At 41.8% G+C, this 21,346-nt stretch overlaps 1 protein-coding gene across 3 annotated transcripts in view; it reads left to right on the top strand.

Annotated features, from left to right (window-relative positions):
* Window positions 1–21,346, top strand: part of SNTG1 (syntrophin gamma 1) — a 532,439-nt gene that overhangs the window by 404,217 nt on the left and 106,876 nt on the right. For all 3 annotated transcript variants that reach the window (XM_014577356.3, XM_006112171.4, XM_075920716.1), the window contains one exon: window positions 280–318. In XM_014577356.3, coding sequence (XP_014432842.2) covers window positions 280–318 — 39 coding nt within the window. The remainder of the gene's footprint in view (window positions 1–279; window positions 319–21,346) is intronic.

Below are 21,346 nucleotides of genomic sequence, written 5' to 3'. Positions count from 1 at the left end.
TGTTTTGTAAAATTCAGAAAGAAAACTGAATGTATTGCAATTTCTATAAATTTGAACAGCTGTTTGATTCAATCCAGTACATGGGATTAGGAATTTTTCCTTTATTCACAATGGTTAGACCCTGGAATCACTGAAATTAATGAAGTGGAGCTACTTCTGATTTACATCTGTGTAATCTGCATGAGCATATTTTGCAAGTGTTTCATGTCATCCACAGTATCTTTTATTGTTGCATTTACATAGTATATTTATTAATAATTTTTTTGTTCATTTTTATAGATAAAGAAAATCAACAGGAATTTTCCTGTAAACCAGCAGGTAAGTAAGAGGAACATTTGGAAAATTAATAATTCTCATAGTCTCTATTTTGGAATTATTTAATTTTTCTGATTTTTTTCAGAAAAGATAGGGATACTAGCTCTTAATGGGCTTCCCCTTGCACTGGATCACTGAAATAAAGGGTTCTATATATGTTTAAGGAAAGTAGGATTTTTCCCTTTGCCTCTAAAATGAGTCCATGTTTGTTTTTTCTAATAAAAAAAGAGGGGTGAAATTATGATATTTTATATAGTAATATATTGTGTCTTGAAAATGAAGACATTGTGAAGAATTCTCTTCTTTGGTGACATTTTCATTATTAAAACTGGTCTGGATTATAAAAGAACTTCACCTCTCTCTCATTCTTCTAAAAGATTGTTAGGCACTCACGGGAGTAGAGAATTCATTTGTACCACAAGTATCTATAAGACTTTTCTTTTCACTGAAGATGTCAATTCACCTTGGGCATCTTCTTAAACAGTTACTGTAAAATCACTCAGTATTCAGTAGTGTAAAGATTGGTTGCTGATGGATCTGAAAACAGAGAAAGAAAAAACTGCATAGTAAACAACAGATAACAAGCAAGTTAAGGTTTTAATAGAGATTTTTTTTCTGAATTCATCCTTCAACTTTAATTACCAATCAACAAAAACAATAAGGATAAAATAATAGGTATAATGGCTCCATAAGTATGCAATGCTTTCTCTTATATTGGACCTGCTGGCACCAGCAATTAGAATGGCATTTAGTTCCTCTTCATTAGAGTTACATTAGCTTAGAATGCAAAAATAACTTTCTTGACTTGAGTAGCTTGTTGGTTATGCTGTCTGTACAGGAGTTTGCAATCAATGCATTCTTCCCTCATGTCTATCCATCGCTACATGTCAAAGGACTTACTATAGAGAATTTCAGGGAAGAGAGATACAATATCAATTTGAAAGGAGCTAGACAAATTAGAGAATTTCATATATAGAAAGGAAATAATTTACTGGATGCAGAAATCTGGAAAACTAGTGATATCAAAATCACATATTCGTCTTGTCTTAATTTCAGCAAAGGTTTGGCAGGGGTTGTTTTGTTTTTTAATTGAAGATAAATATCATCTGTTCTTAACTGAATACTGTATGCCCTGGACATACATGGTCAGGAGGAGGGGCTTCCATTGGCCCTAACAGTTGCAGTGAGGAGGGAAGGGTGTGGAAGTCTGGGAGGCACTAAGGCTGGGCGGCCCTGGCCCCAGCCCTTCTGCCCAAGGTCCCACCCCTTCCAGGAGCATGGAGTTGGGCCCTCTCTCTCCTTGCCCAGGGGCTTGGCATAGCTACCCTGTATATATCCTGTATATATTTGGTGAGAAAAAGATTCCAGTCTTTTAATATACAGCTGGCATCAACATGAACTTCAGGGAAGAATCAAGCAATTTTGATGTTCCATTAACAACATATTATTGATCTGCTTCTTAAATTACAGTTTTGTGTATCTTTATCATTTCCACATTTATTTTAGTATTGCCTGTCTGAGGTAGAATAACTATGGAAATATAGGAACTAAATGGTTTGTTTGATAGAAGTACATTATTAATGTGCTTGTGTGAAAAGAAACCATAAACTCTGAAATTGATCTGACTGGGAAATTAGTTTGGGGGATTTTCTTATAATAGCGATAGTGATCAGCACCAACTTCCTATGTTTGTATATGTGTTTATTGGTTTGGTATGCAAACACTTTCAGGGAAATAGCTTCTTTCTTTTATATGTCCTATTAAAAAACCCATTAGCATCCAAGATGCTATAAAGCAGGGGTTCTCAACCTTTTATCTTTCTGAGCTCTCACTCCAATATGCTACAAAAACTTCACAGCTACAAAAATCTCACAGCTATATCAACTGTTGACATCTGTTGGGAGATCAATACAGCAGTACACAGGCAATCCATAAAGTTTTTGGAGAACATTGGGGATAACTTCTTGGTACAAGTGCTGAAGAATCTGACCAGGGGCCATGCGCAACTTGACCTTCTGCTCACAAACAGGGAGGAACTAATAGGGGAAGTAGAGGTGGGTGACAACCTGCGAAGCAGTGATCATGAGATAGTAGATTTCAGGATCCTGACCAAAGGAAGAAAAGAGAGTAGTAAAATACACACCTTGGACTTCAGAAAAGCAGATTTTGACTCCCTCAGAGACCTGATGGGCAGAATCCCCTGGGATGCTAACATGAAGGGGAAAGGAGTCCAGGACAGCTAGCAAAATTTTAAAGAAGCCTTATTGAAGGAAAAGAGAGAAACTATCCCGATGCATAGCAAGAGAGGCAAACATGGTAGGAGACTGGATTGGCTTACAGGGGAAATCCTTGGTGAACTTAAGCACAAAAAGGAAGCTTACAAAAAGTGGAAACTTGGACAAATGACCAGGGAGGGGCTTAAAGGTATAGATCGAGAATGCCAGGGGGGTATCAGGAAGGCGAAAGCGCAAGTGGAATTGCGACTAGCAAAGGATATGAAGGATAACAAGAAAGGTTTCTACAGGCATGTTAAGAAGAAGGTGATCAGAAAGGGTGTGGGGCCCCTACTGGATGAAGGAGGTAACCTAGTGACAGATAGTGTGGGGAAAGCTGAAGTACTCAATGCTTTCTTTGCTTCTATATTCACGGACAAGGTGGGCTCCCGGACTAATGCGCTAAGTGATGCAAGATGGGATGAAGATGTACAGCCCTTGTGGGTAAAGAACAGGTTAGGAACTATTTAGAAAAACTAAACGTACACAAATCCATGGGTCCGGACTTAATGCATCCAAAGATACTGAGGGAGTTGGCAAATGTCATTGAGGAGCCTTTGGCCATTATCTTTGAAAAGTCGTGGAGATCGGGAGAGATCCTGGATGATTGGAAAAAGGCAAATGTAGTGCCCGTCTTCAAAAAAGGGAAGAAGGACGATCCAGGGAACTATAGGGCGGTCAGTCTTATCTCGGTTCCTGGAAAAATCATGGAAGGGATCCTTAAGGAATCCATTTTCAGGCACTTGGAAGAGAGGAAAGTGATCAGGAATAGTCAGCATGGATTCACAAAGGGCAAGTTGTGCCTGACCAATCTGATTAGCTTCTATGATAAGGTAACTGGCTCTGTGGACATGGGAAAGTCAGTGGATGATCTGGAGCAAAGTGTAGACGTTATTCCTTGACTTTAGCAAGGCTTTTGATATGGTCTCCCACAATATTCTTGCCAGCAAGTTAAGGGATTGTGGATTGGATAAATAGACGGTAAGATGGATAGAAAGATGGCTAGAAGGCCGGGCCCAGCGGGTAGTGATCAATGGCTCGTTGTCAGGATGGTGGTCAGTTTCTAGTGGAGTGCTCCAAGGTTCGGTGCTGGGAACGGTTTTATTCAATATCTTTATTAATGACCTGGATGAGGGGATGGATTGCACCCTCAGCAAGTTTGCAGATGACACTAAGCTAGAGGGAGAGGTAGATATGCTTGGGGGCAGAGATAGGGTCCAGAGTGACTTAGATAAATTGGAGGATCGGGCCACAAGAAATCTGATGAGGTTCAACAAGGAGAAGTGCAGAGTCCTACACTTAGAACGGAAGAATCCGGAGCATAGTTACAGCCTGGGGACCAACCAGCTAAGTAGTAGTTCTGCAGAAAAGGACCTGCGGGTTACAGTGGATGAGAAGCTGGATATGAGTCAACAGTGTGCCCTTGTAGCCAAGAAGGCTAATGGCATATTAGGGTGCATTAGGAAGAGCATTGCCAACAGATCCAGAGAAGTGATTATTCCCCTTTATTTGGCTTTGGTGAGGCCACATCCGGAGTATTGTATCCAGTTCTGGGCCCCCCACTACAAAAAGGATGGGGATGCATTGAAGAGGGTCCAGCGGAGGGCAACCAAAATGATTATGGGGCTGGAGCATATGACCTATGAGGAGAGGCTGAAGGATTTGGATCTGTTTAGTCTGGAGAAGCAAAGAGTGAGGGGGGATTTGATAGTAGACTTCAACTTCCTGAAGGGAGGTTCCAAAGAGGGTGGAGAAACGCTATTCTCAGTAGTGACAAATGGCAGAACAAGGAGCAATGGTCTCAAGTTGTGGTGGGAGAGGTCCAGGTTGGATATTAGGAAAAACTATTTCACTAGGAGAGTGGTGAGGCATTGGAATGGATTACCTAGGGAAGTAATGGAGTCTCCATCCCTAGAGGTGTTTAAGTCTCGGCTTGACAGAGCCATGGCTGGGTTGATTTAGGTGGGATTGGTCCTGCCTAGAGCAGGGGCTGGACTTGATGACCTTCTGAGGGCTCTTCCAGCTCTATGGTTCTATGATTCTATACTTTGTGGCTTTCAAAATCATTTGTAAAATTCAAAATGTTTTGCTGAATATATAAAGTGAGTATCAAAATAATATTGCTAGTTTTCCATACGTAGATAGTTACTTTTTCATAACTATTCTTTGCTAAAATTTCAGCCACCAAAATAACTGACTTTATTTATTTTTGACATTATTAATACTTCAACTGTGTATAAATCAGTTGACTTTTTCATCTCTTTATCTGTGTTTACACAGAATTTTCCCTTGGCACTGCAATTCGCAAACATATTAGGTATTTATTTTTCATGGTGTAAAAATAATCACACAGATGTGCACTTTCTTAAAATACAGAATGTGAAACTCATTTAAAGTAGCTGAGTTGATGCCAGAAGTTTACTTTGTAAAAACTAGAGGGGGGCAGTCATTATCATTAAATGTGATGAAATATATGTGTATTAGAATATAATTTTATAAAGCCTATAGCTAAAATAGTGTTAGCCTGTTTTGGACAGAACAGCTATCTAAAAATTTTGGCTCGCTTAGATTGTTCCAGTTAGGCAGAACAATTGGTGATAGGTATTTCTTTGTTTCATTTCTGTTTACTAACAAAGAATATGCACAGTCCATAGAAGGCATCAAATATCAGGAAACTGCTTCTTTTATGGTAGCACCAGGAACACTCTTTTCAGTCTGGACCCCTTTTGCAAAAGCCTTACCCCAGCATCAGACATTGTGCTTTCAGCAGGTCCTTCAGCCTGTTTGTGTTATTCTTTGTGTTCTGCTCAGATTAAAAAACTCCATAATTGTCATGGTAGCTAAGCACTGTAACAAACTGGTGATAAAGGATGTGGAGTTTCCGTCACTGGAAGCTTTGAAGATTAGGTTAGACAAACACTACTCAGGAATGGTCTAGTTATTATTTTGGCCATGTCTACAGTAGAGATTAGTCTGAATTTACTAAGTTTGACTTCTGGGTACCCAGTCTTACAAATGTGAAATTCCGTGTCTTCACTATGGGGAAGAATCAAATGTAGGCAGGCTTTGTTAATGTGGATATGCTACCTCGGACTCACGGACCTGGGGAGCTGTGGGAGGCTTCCCAGAGGCCAATTAGTTCAGATTAGTGGCATCAGAGTGTCCACACTAATGTTACTTTGGACTTACAAGTTCAGGAATAGTGTTGCTCCTCATGAAAAGGAGGACTACAGAGCTTGAATTCCATGGCCCCTTATTTCGGAATAACAGGCTGGGTAGTGTGGACGCATCGCTTACAAATTCTACCTTGGGGAGCTAATTTCAGAATAAGGTCCTAGTGTAGACCAGGCTTTAGTGGGAATAAGATGTGTCCTGAATGGGCTGGATGTCAGGAAGGCTCTGGGAAATGGGGAGAATAAAGTAAGGAAGGAAAATATAACAGTAGTGAGATGATGGCTGTAGAGAAAATAGCACTGCAAAATAAGCACAATCATAGAACTGAATATTTTTCCCTTCTCTGAACCCTATCCATTCTCCATATCTAATGCTATCTAATAAAATAAAGACAAGTAATTGACCAAATAGATTTAAACTAGTTTCATACATATTGAGCAGAAATCCCATTACTTCCGTGGAAAGAGGATCAGGCCCATTATCACATAGGCAGCAAGATTAGAATATCTCAAGGTTATAGCCAAAGGCTTCTATATTTGATTTGCCAAGGTGGAACAGGAAACACAGATGTCACCTTTTCTTGGAGCTCATCATTGTTTTGCAGCTGTTATGTGAAGTACTGAAAATGTCAGCCCCTGAGAGAGAGAGAGAGATCATTAGGCTAAAGCGAGTGCTAAAAAGTAACACTGATTTCTTTGTTGACCCTTACAACATCGCAAACTAATGTTTTTTTCTCAGTATTGAAAGATACTGAGGGCATGTAGTGTACAACTGTTTAAAGTTCTGATCTCATACACTACATCTTTAAAAGTTCTGTAGCCTTCCTCTACATTATTGATCCTAATCAGTCCATAACTGCTTGCCAATAAAGAGACCTCAGTTTGAAATTTGTCTCTTAGCCTGCCAAGGACCTCTTGGATTAGAGTTCTAAATCAAACCTTTCTGGCAATCTTTACAGCCCTTCTGGCAAGGGGAGCCAAATTCACCTGCCTCCCAGGTGCTGGAGACTTTATTGCTAATTCTGGGTATGTTTCCCTCACTAACTATTTGGACCTTCAGTTTCCATTTGTGATTCATATGAAATGTGTATCATGACTAAAGGGTAAACATGGTGATGGGGCATTGTTCAGGTGAGAATTAGTTTTGTAATGGAGTTAAGGTTTAGATTTAAGGCTGATTCAATGGTAACAGTCAGTGCTGCCAACTGACATCTTTTACCCCAAATTTCAGAGGCCTAGCACCTTCACAAAGAGTGAAAATTTAAAAATCCTCTGTTCTCATGGAATTTTGACTACATCCAAACCTTTCTGTTTTTTTAATTCAGCCTAGATCCATACACATACCAAGTGAGAGAGGGCTTGAATTCATGATTTTGAATCTGATCGTCATTGAAAATAATAAATGTCTGGGTTCAAAGTTAGTTTTGGACCATATCACATTAAAACCAAGTACAGTAGTTTCTTTCCCCCAATTCTAAATGTGCACTACCTTTTTATATCTCATGTTAAAATTACTCTGAATGATTTACATGATGCTGAAACAAAGAAAGTTCCAAGTTCATCATAAACCAGTTCTTCTGCCCATTTATAAATATTCTCTGATTGGTAATTCAAAAGTCCCCTTCTTATTTTGAGGATCCTACTATGGAAGAGCTTCAGAGGCGTAGTGATGCAGAAGTAGGGGGTGGGCAGTTGCTCTCAGGCGCCACGCTAGTGGGGCGCCGGGCTGGGCTGCGGGGGGGAGGTGCGGGGCGCTGGGCTCGCCTGGGCTGAAGGAGGAGGGAGGTGCTGGGAATCCGGCGCTGGACTCAAGGGGAAGGAGCAAGGGCGGGGCAGGGAATCAGTGCTGGGCTCAGCATGTCTGCACAGTTTGGGGGAAGGTGCAGGGAAAAGGAGCTCAGCTGGGTTGCAAGACTGAAGGGGTGTGAGAGTGAAGAGGTGCGGGGTGCTAGGCTGTGCTGGTCTGTGAGAGTGGGGAGGTGCGGGGTGCTGGGATGAGCTGGACTAGGCTGCAGGGGGAGGTGCAGAGCTCAGAACTCAGTTTGTCTGCAGGAGGGAGGTGCCGGGAACCCCAGGCTAGACTCAAGGAGGGAGGGGGCAGGAAATCAGAGCTGGACTCAGCAGTTCTGCGGGGCTTCAGGGGAGGTGCAGGGAAACAGGGCTCAGGTCCAAAAAATTCCTCATCTGGGACCAGTCAGGTCCAGAGGGTGCCAGACCAGGGAGGTCCAACTCCTAGCCAAGTCCCCTCCTTGCATCCTTCCTTCTAGCCAAATACCTTACCCCAATCTGCTCCTGCTCCCTCCCCCTGGCCAGACATCCTACATCTAGCCTGCTTCTGCACCCTACCTACCACCCAGACCTTGCCCCCTTTCACCTCCCACCTCCCTCCCAGATCCTGCACCCCATCCCTAGCCCGCTCATTGGCAGCCCTTTCACACACACAGAACCCCTTATTTTTGTCCCCACTATAGAACCTAAGAGGTCCATAAAATTAATCAGAAAAGCAAATCTAGCCTATGGAAAGCCTTGAACCTCAGTCCTCCCTGTTCCTTCCCCTTGCCCCTCGGGGCTGGAATGCCAGAGGAGTGAGGTGTCTCAGTGGGGGCCACCTAAGTGAGGGTTGGGGTTTTGGGAGGAGTATTTTTGTTTCTCACTTGTGTGGTTCCCATCTGATTTTTCTGTGGATCAGTGGCCCCAATCCAAAAAAAGGTTGCCTACCACTACCATAAGTAAAGAAAACATTGAAACCTTTTGTATTGGACATAAATAAATATTTTATTTTATTTTATTTAAAATGAAGTTTGATAAATGAACATGAGAAAGTTAACATTTAATCTGTTTAATAATTGAAATTAAACCATTCTCCCCAGCTGCAGCACTAGCAAAATGGCTTGGGCCTAATTGTGTAATTAAAGGTGGGTTTCCATTAGCAACTGGCCATCTGTGGAAAGGTTTACATTGAGTCATGTGGTCCATGGGCAAAAAAGCTTGAGAACCACTGGAATAGAGGCACTCCTGGCCTTTCTCCCCAAGGGACTGCTGCAGGCTCCCTGCTGTTCCACAAGAGTCCACAGAGAGATCAGGTCTGTTTCCATGGTGGTAAGTCACCATGTTGCTCCAGTGTGGATGATGGACAGACTCTTTGAGTCTTCCTCATCCAAACAGTCGATTTAAAGAGCGTGGTAAGATGCCACATGAAAACATTTGGTACGTCCACCGAGAGGCAGGACGTTTTGTCTCTCTCCAGAGAGAGTTGTCATGATTTGGGTCTCTGGGAGTATGTCTACACTAGCTCATTAATTCGAGCTAGGTAGGTAAATGAGGTGACCAAAGTTACAAATGAAGCACGGGATTAAATATCCTGGGATTTATTTGCATGTTCCCATCTGGTCGCCATTTTGAAATTTCACTAGCCCAAACTCACTGCTGCGTGACTACACGTGGCAGTGAAACGTTAATTTGAACTTAGTCCTTAGTTCGAATTAACTGTTACTCCTCTTGGACTGAGGAGTAACAGTTAATTTGAACTAAGGACTTAGTTTGAATTAATGTGTCACTGCCGCATGTAGCCACGCGGCATTGATTTCGGGCGAGTGAAATTTCAAAATGGCTACCGGACGGGAACATGCAAATAAAGCCCAGGATATTTAAATCCCGGGCTTCATTTGCAACTCCGGTCACCTCATTTGCCTACCTAGCTCGAATTAACAAGTTAGTGTAGACATACCCTAGGTGAACAAGACCCTTTGTGAGCTCTGTGAAGAGGTAAGATGTTTTGACGTCCAGCTTCAAGGGATTTGTTCTTCTGTCTTTGGGGTGCACGTTGCTTTGACCTGAATGGAGTTAGCTGTGACAACGCATATCTGTGTTATTCTGGCACATAAAGTGAAACCTATGCTAAAGACCCCATATTCAGTGAGAGAAAGTGCTGCTGTTAGAAAAAGTAAATTCAAAGTCTCTCCAATTTTCCTCAAAGATCACCTCTACCAGGCAGTGGGGCTTTTACTGATTGGTCCCTTATATGTTAAGGGTAGCAGTGTTGGTAAAAATATATCAGACATGTGCATGCAGTGCCTGCTTTACCTCAGCTGGTGCTGGATAATCAGAGCCTCAATTCTAAAGGAATTGGCATTACAGGCAGTCCCCGGGTTACGTACAAGATAGGGACTGTAGGTTTGTTCTTAAGTTGAATCTGTATATAAGTCAGAACTGGCGTCCAGATTCAGCCGCTACTGAAACTGACCAGCGGCTGACTACAGGAAACCCGAGGCAGAGTTGCTCTGCCCCTGGCTTCCTGGAATCAGCCTCTGATCAGTTTCAACAGGCTGAATCTGGACGCTAGTTCCGACTTGGGGACGCCTGGCGTTCTTAAATTGAATCTGTATGTAAGTCGGAACTAGCGTCCAGATTCAGCCTGTTGAAACTGATCAGAGGCTGATTCCAGGAAGCCCGGGGCAGAGCAACTCTGCCTCGGGCTTCCTGTAATCAGCGCTGGTCAGTTTCAGCAGCGTCTGACTTGGGGACGCCTGGGGCAGAGCAGCTGGGGTGCCTCTGGGTTGCTCCAGTAGCGCCGCTCCTTGGCGCTACTGGACCAACCCAGCAGCACCCCAGCTGCTCTGCCCCAGGCATCCTGATTCAGCCGCTGCTGAAACTGACCAGCAGCGGCTGAATCAAGACGCCTGGGGCAGAGCAGCTGGGGTGCTGGCGGGTTGGTCCAATAGCGCCCAGAGCGGTGCTGTGGGACCAACTGGCAGCGCCCCAGCTGCTCTACCACAGGCGTCCAGAGAAAAGCCTGGTCTCCTGGGGAGGGGGCGTACTATCTGCGCCTCCCCCCCAGCAGACCAGGGAGATGCGGCCGGTGGACCGAGACGCACCGCGGTTGCGCCGCCCAGGTCCTCTGCGGCTTTGCTCCGCGTCTCCCTGGTCTGCTGGTCTGCTGGAGACCAGCAGACCAGGGAGACGGGGAGCAAAGCCGCGGAGCACACGGGCAGCGGACAGCCCAGACGCGCCGCGGCTGTCCCGCTGCCGGCCCTCAGAGGCTTTGCTCCCCATCTCCCTGGTCTGCTGGTCTCCAGCAGACCAGGGAGACGCAGAGCAAACGCCGTTCGTAACTGCAGATCCGACATAAGTTGGATCCGCATAACTCGGGGACTGCCTGTACTGAGGTGATCAATCCTCCTATGTTTTGTAGTGAATTTTCCAAAGAAAATGCTGGTGTTTCCTATAGATCACTCACATCTCCCAGTCATAGTAGAGACTTGGGATTAAACATGGCTTTCTCAACTAAACGTCTATACATGTTCAGACATTGTGATTGTGAATACCTGATGAGGCAGTCTGCCAAAGGCAAGGCTGTCCTTGAATCTTGATATCTATGGCTTCAGTTGAATGGCTTGTGTGAAATTTGGAAGAGCAGCTCAGAGACCTCTCATAGCAGCCTGAAGGAAAAAGTCCTTGTGGCAGACTGAAAGCCTTGCTTGCAGTGTATCCTCAGCCTTAGGCTACTTATTGCTTCAAGTAAACGAGGGTGATTGTAATGTTGTGTGTTAGTTTTATTTAAAAGTTTTTTCTGAGTGTTATTTTACCAGGTAAGTTAATCTCTTACATTCACTGACATAGGAAAGGAGGTGTGGGGGGTAATTGCCCTTCTGCTCCTCCTATCATACTTCTGCTTGCCTGCTCCTCCTCCATCCATCACCATCTGCTGAAGCCTCCTCCCTGCCTCTGCACCCCCAGCCCGACCTTCCTCCCTCTTCAACAGTGGTATAGTGCCCGTCCCAAACTGGAGGGGGTGGGGGAAGACGCGGTACAATCTCCTTCGCCCCCATCAAGCTCAGCTGTGCACCAGGTTCGAAGCCCTGTCATATGGAGGTGCGGGTTAGGGAGGGCACAAATTTTGCTTTTGCCCCCGGGCACATAACACCCTTGCTACACCTCTGAAGAGCTCAGGGAATATTCCAATAGCTTTCCAAGCACAGTGACTACGTTATTATGAAGTAGTTTGGAGGATAACGTTGATTTTGAAAGTTGCGATGTATGTAAAATCTAGTCTTAATCTACCTTCCAGACAGTTAGCAAAGAAATACCTCCACTAATCTGCATGGCTGCAATTTTTTATCATCTCAGTTTTTAAAATTATTTACTCTTAATTAAAAAAATATTGTAGGACTCCTCCTTCATGATCAAGAATCCAGTGCAAGTAAAAAGAAAATGTGACTGTCTTTAAAGGACAGTCCTGTTCTGTGGATGATAGAGAACTCTGCAGTCCCAAGACTGAGGTCTCGAGTACAGATTTTCCCTTTTCCTTAGCGCAGGAAGATATACCACCTTTTGATTTGTGGTACATGTGGTGTTACATGCATTGTATCGTATTAAAATGGAGCCCACTTGTCCTGCTGCTCTCCCCAGTATGTCCAACATCATTGGTGGAGCAGTGCAATATTTGAGGTGTTCCCAGGAAGTAGCCTCTGCTCTCTGTTCTCTGGAGAGTGTAGTCAGAGGTTCACAAGGAGGTGGTGATTCCTTGGCTTCCCCTCACTGCACTCCCACACTGAGGAGCAGCTATAGTATTTGGTTAGGTTAGCACAATATTTGGTTATGCTCCGCTGTGGAATTCCTTTACACACCCACAGATTTGTGTCTCTTTTTTTCTATATTACTCAATCTGACAATAACCTTGGGGGTAAATTCAATATCAGTGAGGATGTTGTAATCAGTGGAGTAATTTTCTGTGTTATTGATTTACTACTACATTAAATTGCACTTGTGCCAGTACATTATGATCATCACCCTTCTGTGCTGTAGAGGCAAAAAACAAATTGCAAATACATGACATAAATGATGAGCTGACACATTTACAAAGTACAAGATATGTACATGAGAAGCTGCTATTGAGTGATGTAACTCATAGGCTGTTGAGAAGAAATGGCCAAGATTAACCTTTTATAAGTTAATCAGAGAACTGCTTTTAAAGTAATTATTCTATTTGTTTGAGTTTTATTATCCTGGTGAAAATAACACTGAAATATGCTGTCCAGTATATTCACATTGTTCTTACACAATATATGAATGTTTGTTTCCATTTGAAGGGGCAAATTCAATAGCTGGTGAAAATTCAGCCAGATACCCGAAAACTGTTAAATCTTTACCATTCTTTTCTGCTATATTGCCATTTTATTAGCTACTAAAAAAGCCAGTTTGAGAGAGAAATAAAGGCATTATTTGCATAGAGTGCAAACAGCTCTATTTTTAAAGATTAGCCTAATATGTTCTTGCTGTGATGTTGAACAAAAAGAAAGCAAAAAATAGCACAACACTTACCCACCGAGGCACACAAACATGGCACTTGCAGCTCCCGCGGTGCAAACATTAGTTAGGGTTTCTATTTTCTTCAAGGTTACTGCAAGCTGTTGGCATGACATTCAATGGAAGCACAGATTTTAAAGAGCCTCTTCACGTACACCCACCTGAAAATAGTGGGTTTTTTCCCTCTGCCTAGTAGCTCTAATAATCCATACTCAGAGTTGTCCTCTGTGCAAGTGATTGACAGGCAGAGATGCATCCAAAGAAACACAATGGGACTGAGAGTTGGGGTCACTTGTGGTAGCACACAAAGAAGCATTTGCTACTCTGCCTTAATAAAGACCACATACATTCTCAGAAAAGATCAGGCTAGCCTGTCAACTTATTACAGGAAAAACAACAAGGTTATCCTTCTAAGAGTGAGGGATGTGATCCCCCTGCTCGAGTGTACATACTCTCATTGAACTAGTGCAAGTCTAAATAGAAGTATAGCAGTTCCTTTGTGTTTCTCTTTTTACCTTCTTGGCTCTGTACCTGTCATACCGTCTTAGAAAGATAGCCCCAACTTCCACAACTCAGTCATTAGCAAGCTTCCCTTCTCCAGACAAGTTCCTGATAAGCACCATGTTAATGTGCCAAATAAAGAATCCACTGAAAAAATGGCCAAGACGTGTTTTCTGGGTAGCTTACCATCATGAGTGCCAACCTCAGGGCAGACTGTTAAGAAGCTGGCAGAAATCCCAAACTGGTTGTGAATTCTGTACTTGGATTTCACCAACCATGTATCAAGTGTAAATGACTCAGGCACTGTAACAGTCCAACCATGGAATCACAAACAGTCCCCTTGGGTATTTCAGTCTATATTGCCACCTAGGCAAGTCTGCCTTTTGTGATAGATGGTCCCTTAAACCAAAATCACAACAATATTCATAGTTCCAGAGGACCAATCACTTCCCCCTTGGCAACTGCACTTTAGATACTACACCAAAGAAAATGCCTGTAGCCAATCCTATAATAAACTAACCAAAATGTGAAGAAAAATAAATCAGTTATTTATAAGGTTAAAACAGGTAAAGATATACACACATAAATGATTTACAGTCCTAGGTTCCAAAAGAGATCTTTCTGTAATAAGCTTTATATGTCCTTCAGGGCCACTGAGACCAAGCACTGGGGATCTTTGGCTTATACTTTGCCCCTTAGAGTCCAAATAGCATAAACTTCTTTTCAGATATTTTTATTCTCTATCCCTACAGTTCAAGCTGATGGAATGAGTCCACCTAGACTGCTCCCCCACCCCAATACCCACGAAGGGTACACATTAACAAAGTCTTTGTTCTTTTTTTTTCCACAATGGCTCATTTTATTTCAGTAGGCCTTCTTGGCAGGCAGGATCTTAGAATCATAGAATACTAGAACTGGAAAGAACCTTGAAAGATCATCAAATCCAGTCCCCTGTCCTCACGGCAGAGCAAGTACCATCTAGATCATCCCTGATAGCTGTCTATCCAACCAGCTCTTTAATATCTCCAGTGAAGGAGATTCAACAACCTACCCAGGTAATATTCCAGTGTTTAACCACCCTGATAGTTAGGAAGCTTTTCCTAATGTCCTACCTAAATCTTTCTTGCTGCAGTTTAAGCCCATTGTATCAGAGGCCAGGGAGAATAATGTTTCTCCCTCCCTCCTTGTAACAACACCCTTTTAGATGCTTGAAAACTGCTATCATGTCCCCTCTCAATCTTCTCTGTTCTAAACTAAACGAGCCCAGTTCTTTCAGTCTTCCCTAATAGGTCATGTCTTCTAGATCTTTAATCATAGTTGTTGACCTTTTGTTGATCTCCAATTTCTCCACATCTTCCTTGAAATGTGGTGCCCAGAACTGGACACAGTACTCCAATTGAGGTCTAGTTAGTGCAGAGTAGAGCAAAAGAATGACTTCTCATGGCTTGCTCGCAACATGCCTGTTAATGCATCCCAGAATTATTATTATTATTTTTTTTTACAGTGTCACACTGTTGACTCATATTTAGCCAATGGTCCACTATGACCCCTAGGTTCCTTTCTATAGTGCTACTTCCTAGACAGTTGCTTCCCATTCTGTAAATGTGACATGGATTGTTTCTTCCTAAGTGGAGTATTTTGCATTTGTCCTTATTTAAACTTCATCCTATTTACCTCAGACCATTTCTCCAGATCATTTTGAATTATCCTATCCTCCAAAGAACTTGCAACCCCTCCCAGCTTGGTATCATCTGCAAACTTAACATTTGTATTCTCGATGCCAATATCTAAATTGTTGATAAAGATATTAAACAGAGACAGTTCCAAAACAGACCCCTGTGGAACCCCACCTGCTATGTCCTTCCATCATTAATGTGAACCATTAATAACTACTCCCTGAGAATGGTTATCCAGCCAGTTATGCACCTGATGTATAGTAGCCCCTCTAGGTTGTATTTCCTTAGTTTATTGATAAGATCCAACACCTTCTGAAGGTGTACACCTTCATTGTATATGAATGTATGTTTCTTTCCAGTTTGATGACTTACATAATTACAGAGGATTACAATGCAAACATTTAATATAACCTCATAACGTGGAATACAAATGTTATAAATGAGAGTAATACATGTGGCATCCTACTAGCATTTTATGAAGTCTCAACACATGCTTATAAATTTAAAATCTATATGCCAACAATGGTAACGCACTGATGCAGACTGGATTCCAGCTATCCATTTGCCAGTGTTCAGCTGAGGTCTAGGCATTAACTAGCACCTGGACTGCCAACATAACAAATACATCTCTTCAAAGATTTCTGAGGGGGGAAAAAAAGTAATTTTTCTCTAATGTCTTCATACTCAGACTTTGATTCTGAGAAGTTTTAATGCAGGGGACATGAATCAGTCCCCCTTGTCTCTCACCCCACCTTCTCCACCAGCAGAGTTTAGGCCATTAGATGATTCAGCCTGACCTGCTGTATATTACGGGCAATTAATTCTCACCCTGTTATTTCTATATTGAACCCAATCATATCTTCTAGAAAAGCTTCTAATCTTGATGCGAAGACTTCAAGTGATGGAGAATCTACCACTATCATTGCTAGATTGTTCCAACAGTTGAACACAATCACAGTGAAACATATGTGCCTAAATTCTAGAATGAATTATCTGCCTTCAGCTTCCTGTCATTTTTTTTCTTGTTATATCTGTCCTAGCTTAAATAGCTATTTAGAAGCAGATATTTTCTTCCCATGAAGGTAGTTATTCAGGAAGTCAATTTACCTCCCAATCCTCTTTTTGATAAGCTAAACAAATTGAACTATGTAAATTCCTCCCTAAGAGGCATTTTCTCCAGCCTCAGATAATTTTGTGTGTCTTCTCTACTCTCTGGAGTTTTTTTAACATCCTTTTAAAAATGTGGGCTACAGATTTGTATGCAGTATTTCAATATCTGTCTCACCAATGTCACGTACAGATATAAAGTCACTTCCCTATTCCTGTTCATTGGTTCATTACCCCCAGAATTGCAATAGCCCTCATTTTTGTGACAGCATTGCTCTGGGAGCTTATGGTCAGGGTGTATTTGTTTATTGTGCACTATGACACCTAAATCCTTTTTAGAATCACTGGTTTCCCAGGATGTAGTTCACTATTCTGTAGGTCTGTCCTGGATTCCCTATTCTCATGGGTATAACTTTGCATTTGGTGGTGTTAAAATGACTGGAACCAACTTATTAAGTGATCCTGAATCTTCTGCAACTACCCTGTCATCAACGTTAGTTGTCAATCTGATAGTCTGAGTTTTTTGTGTCATCAGCAAATTTTAACAGCAGTAGTGTCCTATATACTTATAGTTTATAGAAGAAAATGTTGAATATCACAGACCAAGTAGTAATCCCTGCAGAATAGGCTGTCTGCATCTTTCTGGACAAGTAACTTTTCTTTGTCGTTTATTGCGGTAGATCATAGTAATTTACAAAAATAATTAATAGTCATTTGTCCAGGTCTATGGCCTTGTAAACACTTATGTTGGAGACCCAACTTCAAATTCCTTCTAGTCACTGGGCAGAGGAGGGAATTAAATTCAGATCTCCCACATGAGTGGGCGTGTCCTAACCAGAGAGCTAACACTTATAAGAGAGGCAATGATGCCACCATCTCCTCATCAGCCTACTTTGTGAATCTAGCCTCCTTCTGGTTTTGTCAGAATACCTCAAAATCTAAACTATTTTTGAGCATTGAAGTGGCTTTCCTTGTCGATCGATCCCTGTCTAGACTGCCTCTTTTTACAGGCAAAGTGCCACGTCGGCAAAAAGCGGCAGCCATTTCTATTCAAATGAAGCGTGGGATACTTAAATCCCTGTATCATTTGCAATAGCGATGTGCCTAATCTACATCCTTCTTTCGACAGAGGGGTGTAGTTTAGACACACCTTTACTGTCTGAAAGATGTTGAGAAGTCTGTCCTCATAAGAGAATCTCAAAAAAATTAAAAAAGCAATTGGATCATTCCATGTTCTCTGCTGATTTTTGCATCTGCTATTGAACTCTGAAATATAAAAAATACAGCAAACAAGCAAACGAATGAATAAATAAATAAACCAACCAAGCAAGCAAGCTTCTGTTTCTACCATTTAGGAGAGGTATCTTTTTTGTGTGTGAATGATCTACTTAATATGTTAAATTTTCTCACTTAAGTCATTCCTTTGGCAAAGTCAAAGAGTTCCAAATATCAATCCAGTTCTTCACACAAACTAAAATAATTTCCTCAGCCTTTCAGATCTATTTTTCATACTGCAATTAATACTAATGGGACTGAGAAATGGGGCTGGTCCCATGTCACCAGAAAACTCAGACTCTGGTTTCTTCCACTACATATACTTCTTTGAATTGGCCATTCCCTGACAAATGGATTCTTTTTTTTTGCTATTAAAACATTATGGATGAAATTTGTCTCATTTATACTGATTTCAGAGAAGGAGGTTTACCAAAAAGCAACCTGTAAGCCCATTTGTTTTTTTGCTAATTATTATAAGGGGAAAATGGATGGCTTGGGTTACAACTGCTCTCAATAGAAACAATTTGAGCGCAGCACATTATATTTGTGAGAAGCCATGTTACCATATTTTCTTCTCCTCAATTTAGTTAATACTAATTTAGTTTTACATTTCTAGAGATATTTTTTGTAGAAATGGGATTTATATTCTCCCAAACTGTAATAAGGGTTTATAAGAAGGAGCTCCAGAGTCTACATTTCTGCATGGATATGGATATTTTGTGGTTTTGACGCTCTAAGAAAGCCAGTCTCTAATTGTAGAGACATTATTTTCCTTTTTTCTATATCCATTATAGAAATACATTATAGAAATACGTGTCTACACAGCAGGGCTAAAGTCAAAATAAACTATGCAACTTGAGCTACGTTAGTTGCGAAGCTTAAGTCGAAATTTCTTATTTCGTCTTTTGGCGCTGTCTACGCTGCAGGAAGTCTAAGAAGACAACTCTTCCTCCGACTTCCCTTACTCCTCATACAATGAGGGTTACAGGAATTGGAGTAATAAATCCTCCAGCTCAACATTATTTCAACATTATGTCGAAATAACTGCTTGTAGTGTAGACACAGACTTTGTTATTTTGGAATAATGTCAGTTATTACAAAATAACACTGCTGTGTAGACATAGCCTGAGTGCCCTGATCTTCTGATTCATCATTATGTCAGTCACTCTGCAGCGGAGGGGGACACAATAGTCTGGATTAATGGTACCACTCTTCTAGGACCCCAATTTACAAATTTCCTTATCTTAATAAGGAAACTCACAAAGCATTTCAAAAGGAACATTTTCATGAGGATAGATTTCAGAATGGGTCACTGCTAACAATTCTTATGTCAACTTTACTTAAATGAAAAGCTACTTCACACTGGAAAGGAATTGTGATTACTACATTTTGGTCACTTTGCTTCACTGTTGGGTGTCTCCGAAGATCGATATTGTATTCAAAGCTCTTCCAGTAAACCTTGGAGAATAAAGTTGGGTATGTTGGAGAAGCAGCATAAGGAAGTTTACATTCCTGTTACTTATGCTGTAATCACTCTCAAAAATAAGATTTCTTCAAATTATAGTGCTGTCATTATGAAACCATCTACCTCTTTTGTTAGTCTATAAAGTGCTGCCAGACTATTTGTTGTTTTTTAAGTTTTTACTAATACAATAGTACATAATAACAGAGGTGAAAAATGTTAATGTTCAAGCAGGACAATATTTCTTAGATACAGAGACAGAACAAGTATTTCCCAGGAGAACCTTCTCAAGGATTTTTCTTTCCTTTATAAAGGAAAGAAAAATCTTTGTTAAAGAATTTTCAACTACCTTTTCTAAAGAGATTCCTTCCCCTCTAGGATTTTCATATACATGCAGAAGAGGAGTATGTAAATAACTGAATTTTACATGGGGACCTCACACATCAGGGCTAATTTGTCCTTGTGGGTATTTTACCCTTCTTATAGCAATGTTTAATTGATTTTGTTTCTGTTTTCCCACACTATCTCCAGTTCCAGAAATGTGTGTACATTTTCAAATGTATGATTGAGTAGCCCTTTAACAGGGTAAAAAACTCCACTCTACTCACCTGGAGTTTTATAAAGTCAAATATTTTACATGTGCAGTTGCTTCCTCATTGGAGAACATACTTGCATGTGCAAATATTACCCATTTTCTGTAGTATTAATCATTTGGTTTGTTCTTATGGAAAAGCAATAATATTCAGCTATGCATGTGTAATGCCAACAGGCAGAACTGAACCTGGGATTTCTGGAGTTTAGTGCATGAGCCTCTGGTTTCATATGCTGGGTCTCTATCATTGAATTTAGTGGGAACCAAATTTGTCATTATGCTAGCTTTAAAACAGACCCTTTTTTAAATTCAACTCACTGAGTTTCTTTTGTTTCATAAACTCTAACTTACAAAAACAAAATGTATGCAAACAAAAATGTAACTGTAGCCTGCTTCTTTGTCACTCATACAAAGAAGCATACAAAAGTCATTATGCCATTTCTTACATCCTTCTGTTAAGCCTTTTCCCAGTCATAAAAGTGAATGGCATTACCTGGGAATTAAGTTCTCTCTAGGGTGCGTGCCTGTGTGGGCGCGCACAAAGAATTGTACTCCCACCCACCTCATCAGCAGAGCTTTGCAGCACCACTCAGTTTCCATGATGTGGAAAGTAAGCTGGTGGCAGTGGATGGGGAGTGTGGGGGGCCAAGGTCACTTGGTGACTTACAGAGCTATGGCCGGAGCCAGGGGCCATGTGGCAGCAGCCGGAGCTGGTCGCAGGGCTCAGGCTGAGTGGAAGCATTCAGAGCTGGGCCTGGTGCTGAGGGCTGCATGGCAGTGACCAGTGCTGGGCCCGCATGGTGGTGGGCAAAGCTGGGCATGGAGCTTGGGGTTCCGTGGCAGTGGGCAGAGCTGGGGTTAGAGCCAGAGTCAGGGTGGATTTGCATGGCCCAATGGGAGAGTGGGAATAGTACCAACAGGAATGTGCTTGTGGCAGGAAAGTGGCTTATTCATTTCTTGGTGGGGGGCAGTGCTTGTGCAAGGTATGGGCTTGGCTGTCAACATGCCCTGATGACATTGTGCGGGGACAGGGATAAAATGGATGTACAGATGGAATGTACTGGAATGTTTCTCTAGCTAAAGAGAAAAATACTGTTTTCCTATTAGTGCTTAATTGCTCCTAAACACGTTTTTAGTTTTATCAGCTCTAATCGTGATGGTATAATGTGATGCAGAGATAGCAATACACTTTCCTGAAAACATTACATCCTTTATTTGTAAACGTGTCTTAAAATAGTAAAATATGCACAGCATTCAGCAGGCCCGCTGCCGTTACAATGCCTCCCTCCCCCCCAAAAAGAGCAGGAAATAGTTGATAGACATTATAAGCCGTCTACTGCTACATCACTGGTACCCCCACATTCTGTTTTCCTTTTTTTACACATTACACACACGCACGCATGCGTGCACGACAGCCTAAGAGGGAAGGGAGAGTTTCCAGCTGAGAGTGTCTGAAGAAGGAAGGCTGCACAGGATTTGCCCAGCCATTTATGAGTCCTGAATGCACAGGCCACCCTGATACAGAGCTGTCCAAATTACTGCTGGACTGCCTGTGTACTCTGGCATAAAGCAAAGAGTATTATTTGTCGCGTTTTTAATACATTAATAGACATTTGAAGCTTTGAAGAATGCTTCTGAATTGAACAAATCAAACAAGGGAAATCTGC

This window comes from Pelodiscus sinensis, chromosome 2 (assembly GCF_049634645.1).
Source record: "Pelodiscus sinensis isolate JC-2024 chromosome 2, ASM4963464v1, whole genome shotgun sequence".
Lineage (NCBI taxonomy): Eukaryota > Metazoa > Chordata > Testudines > Trionychidae > Pelodiscus > Pelodiscus sinensis.
The sequence above is the reverse complement of the archived record's forward strand: the minus strand, read 5'-3'. Positions and strand labels throughout refer to the sequence as shown.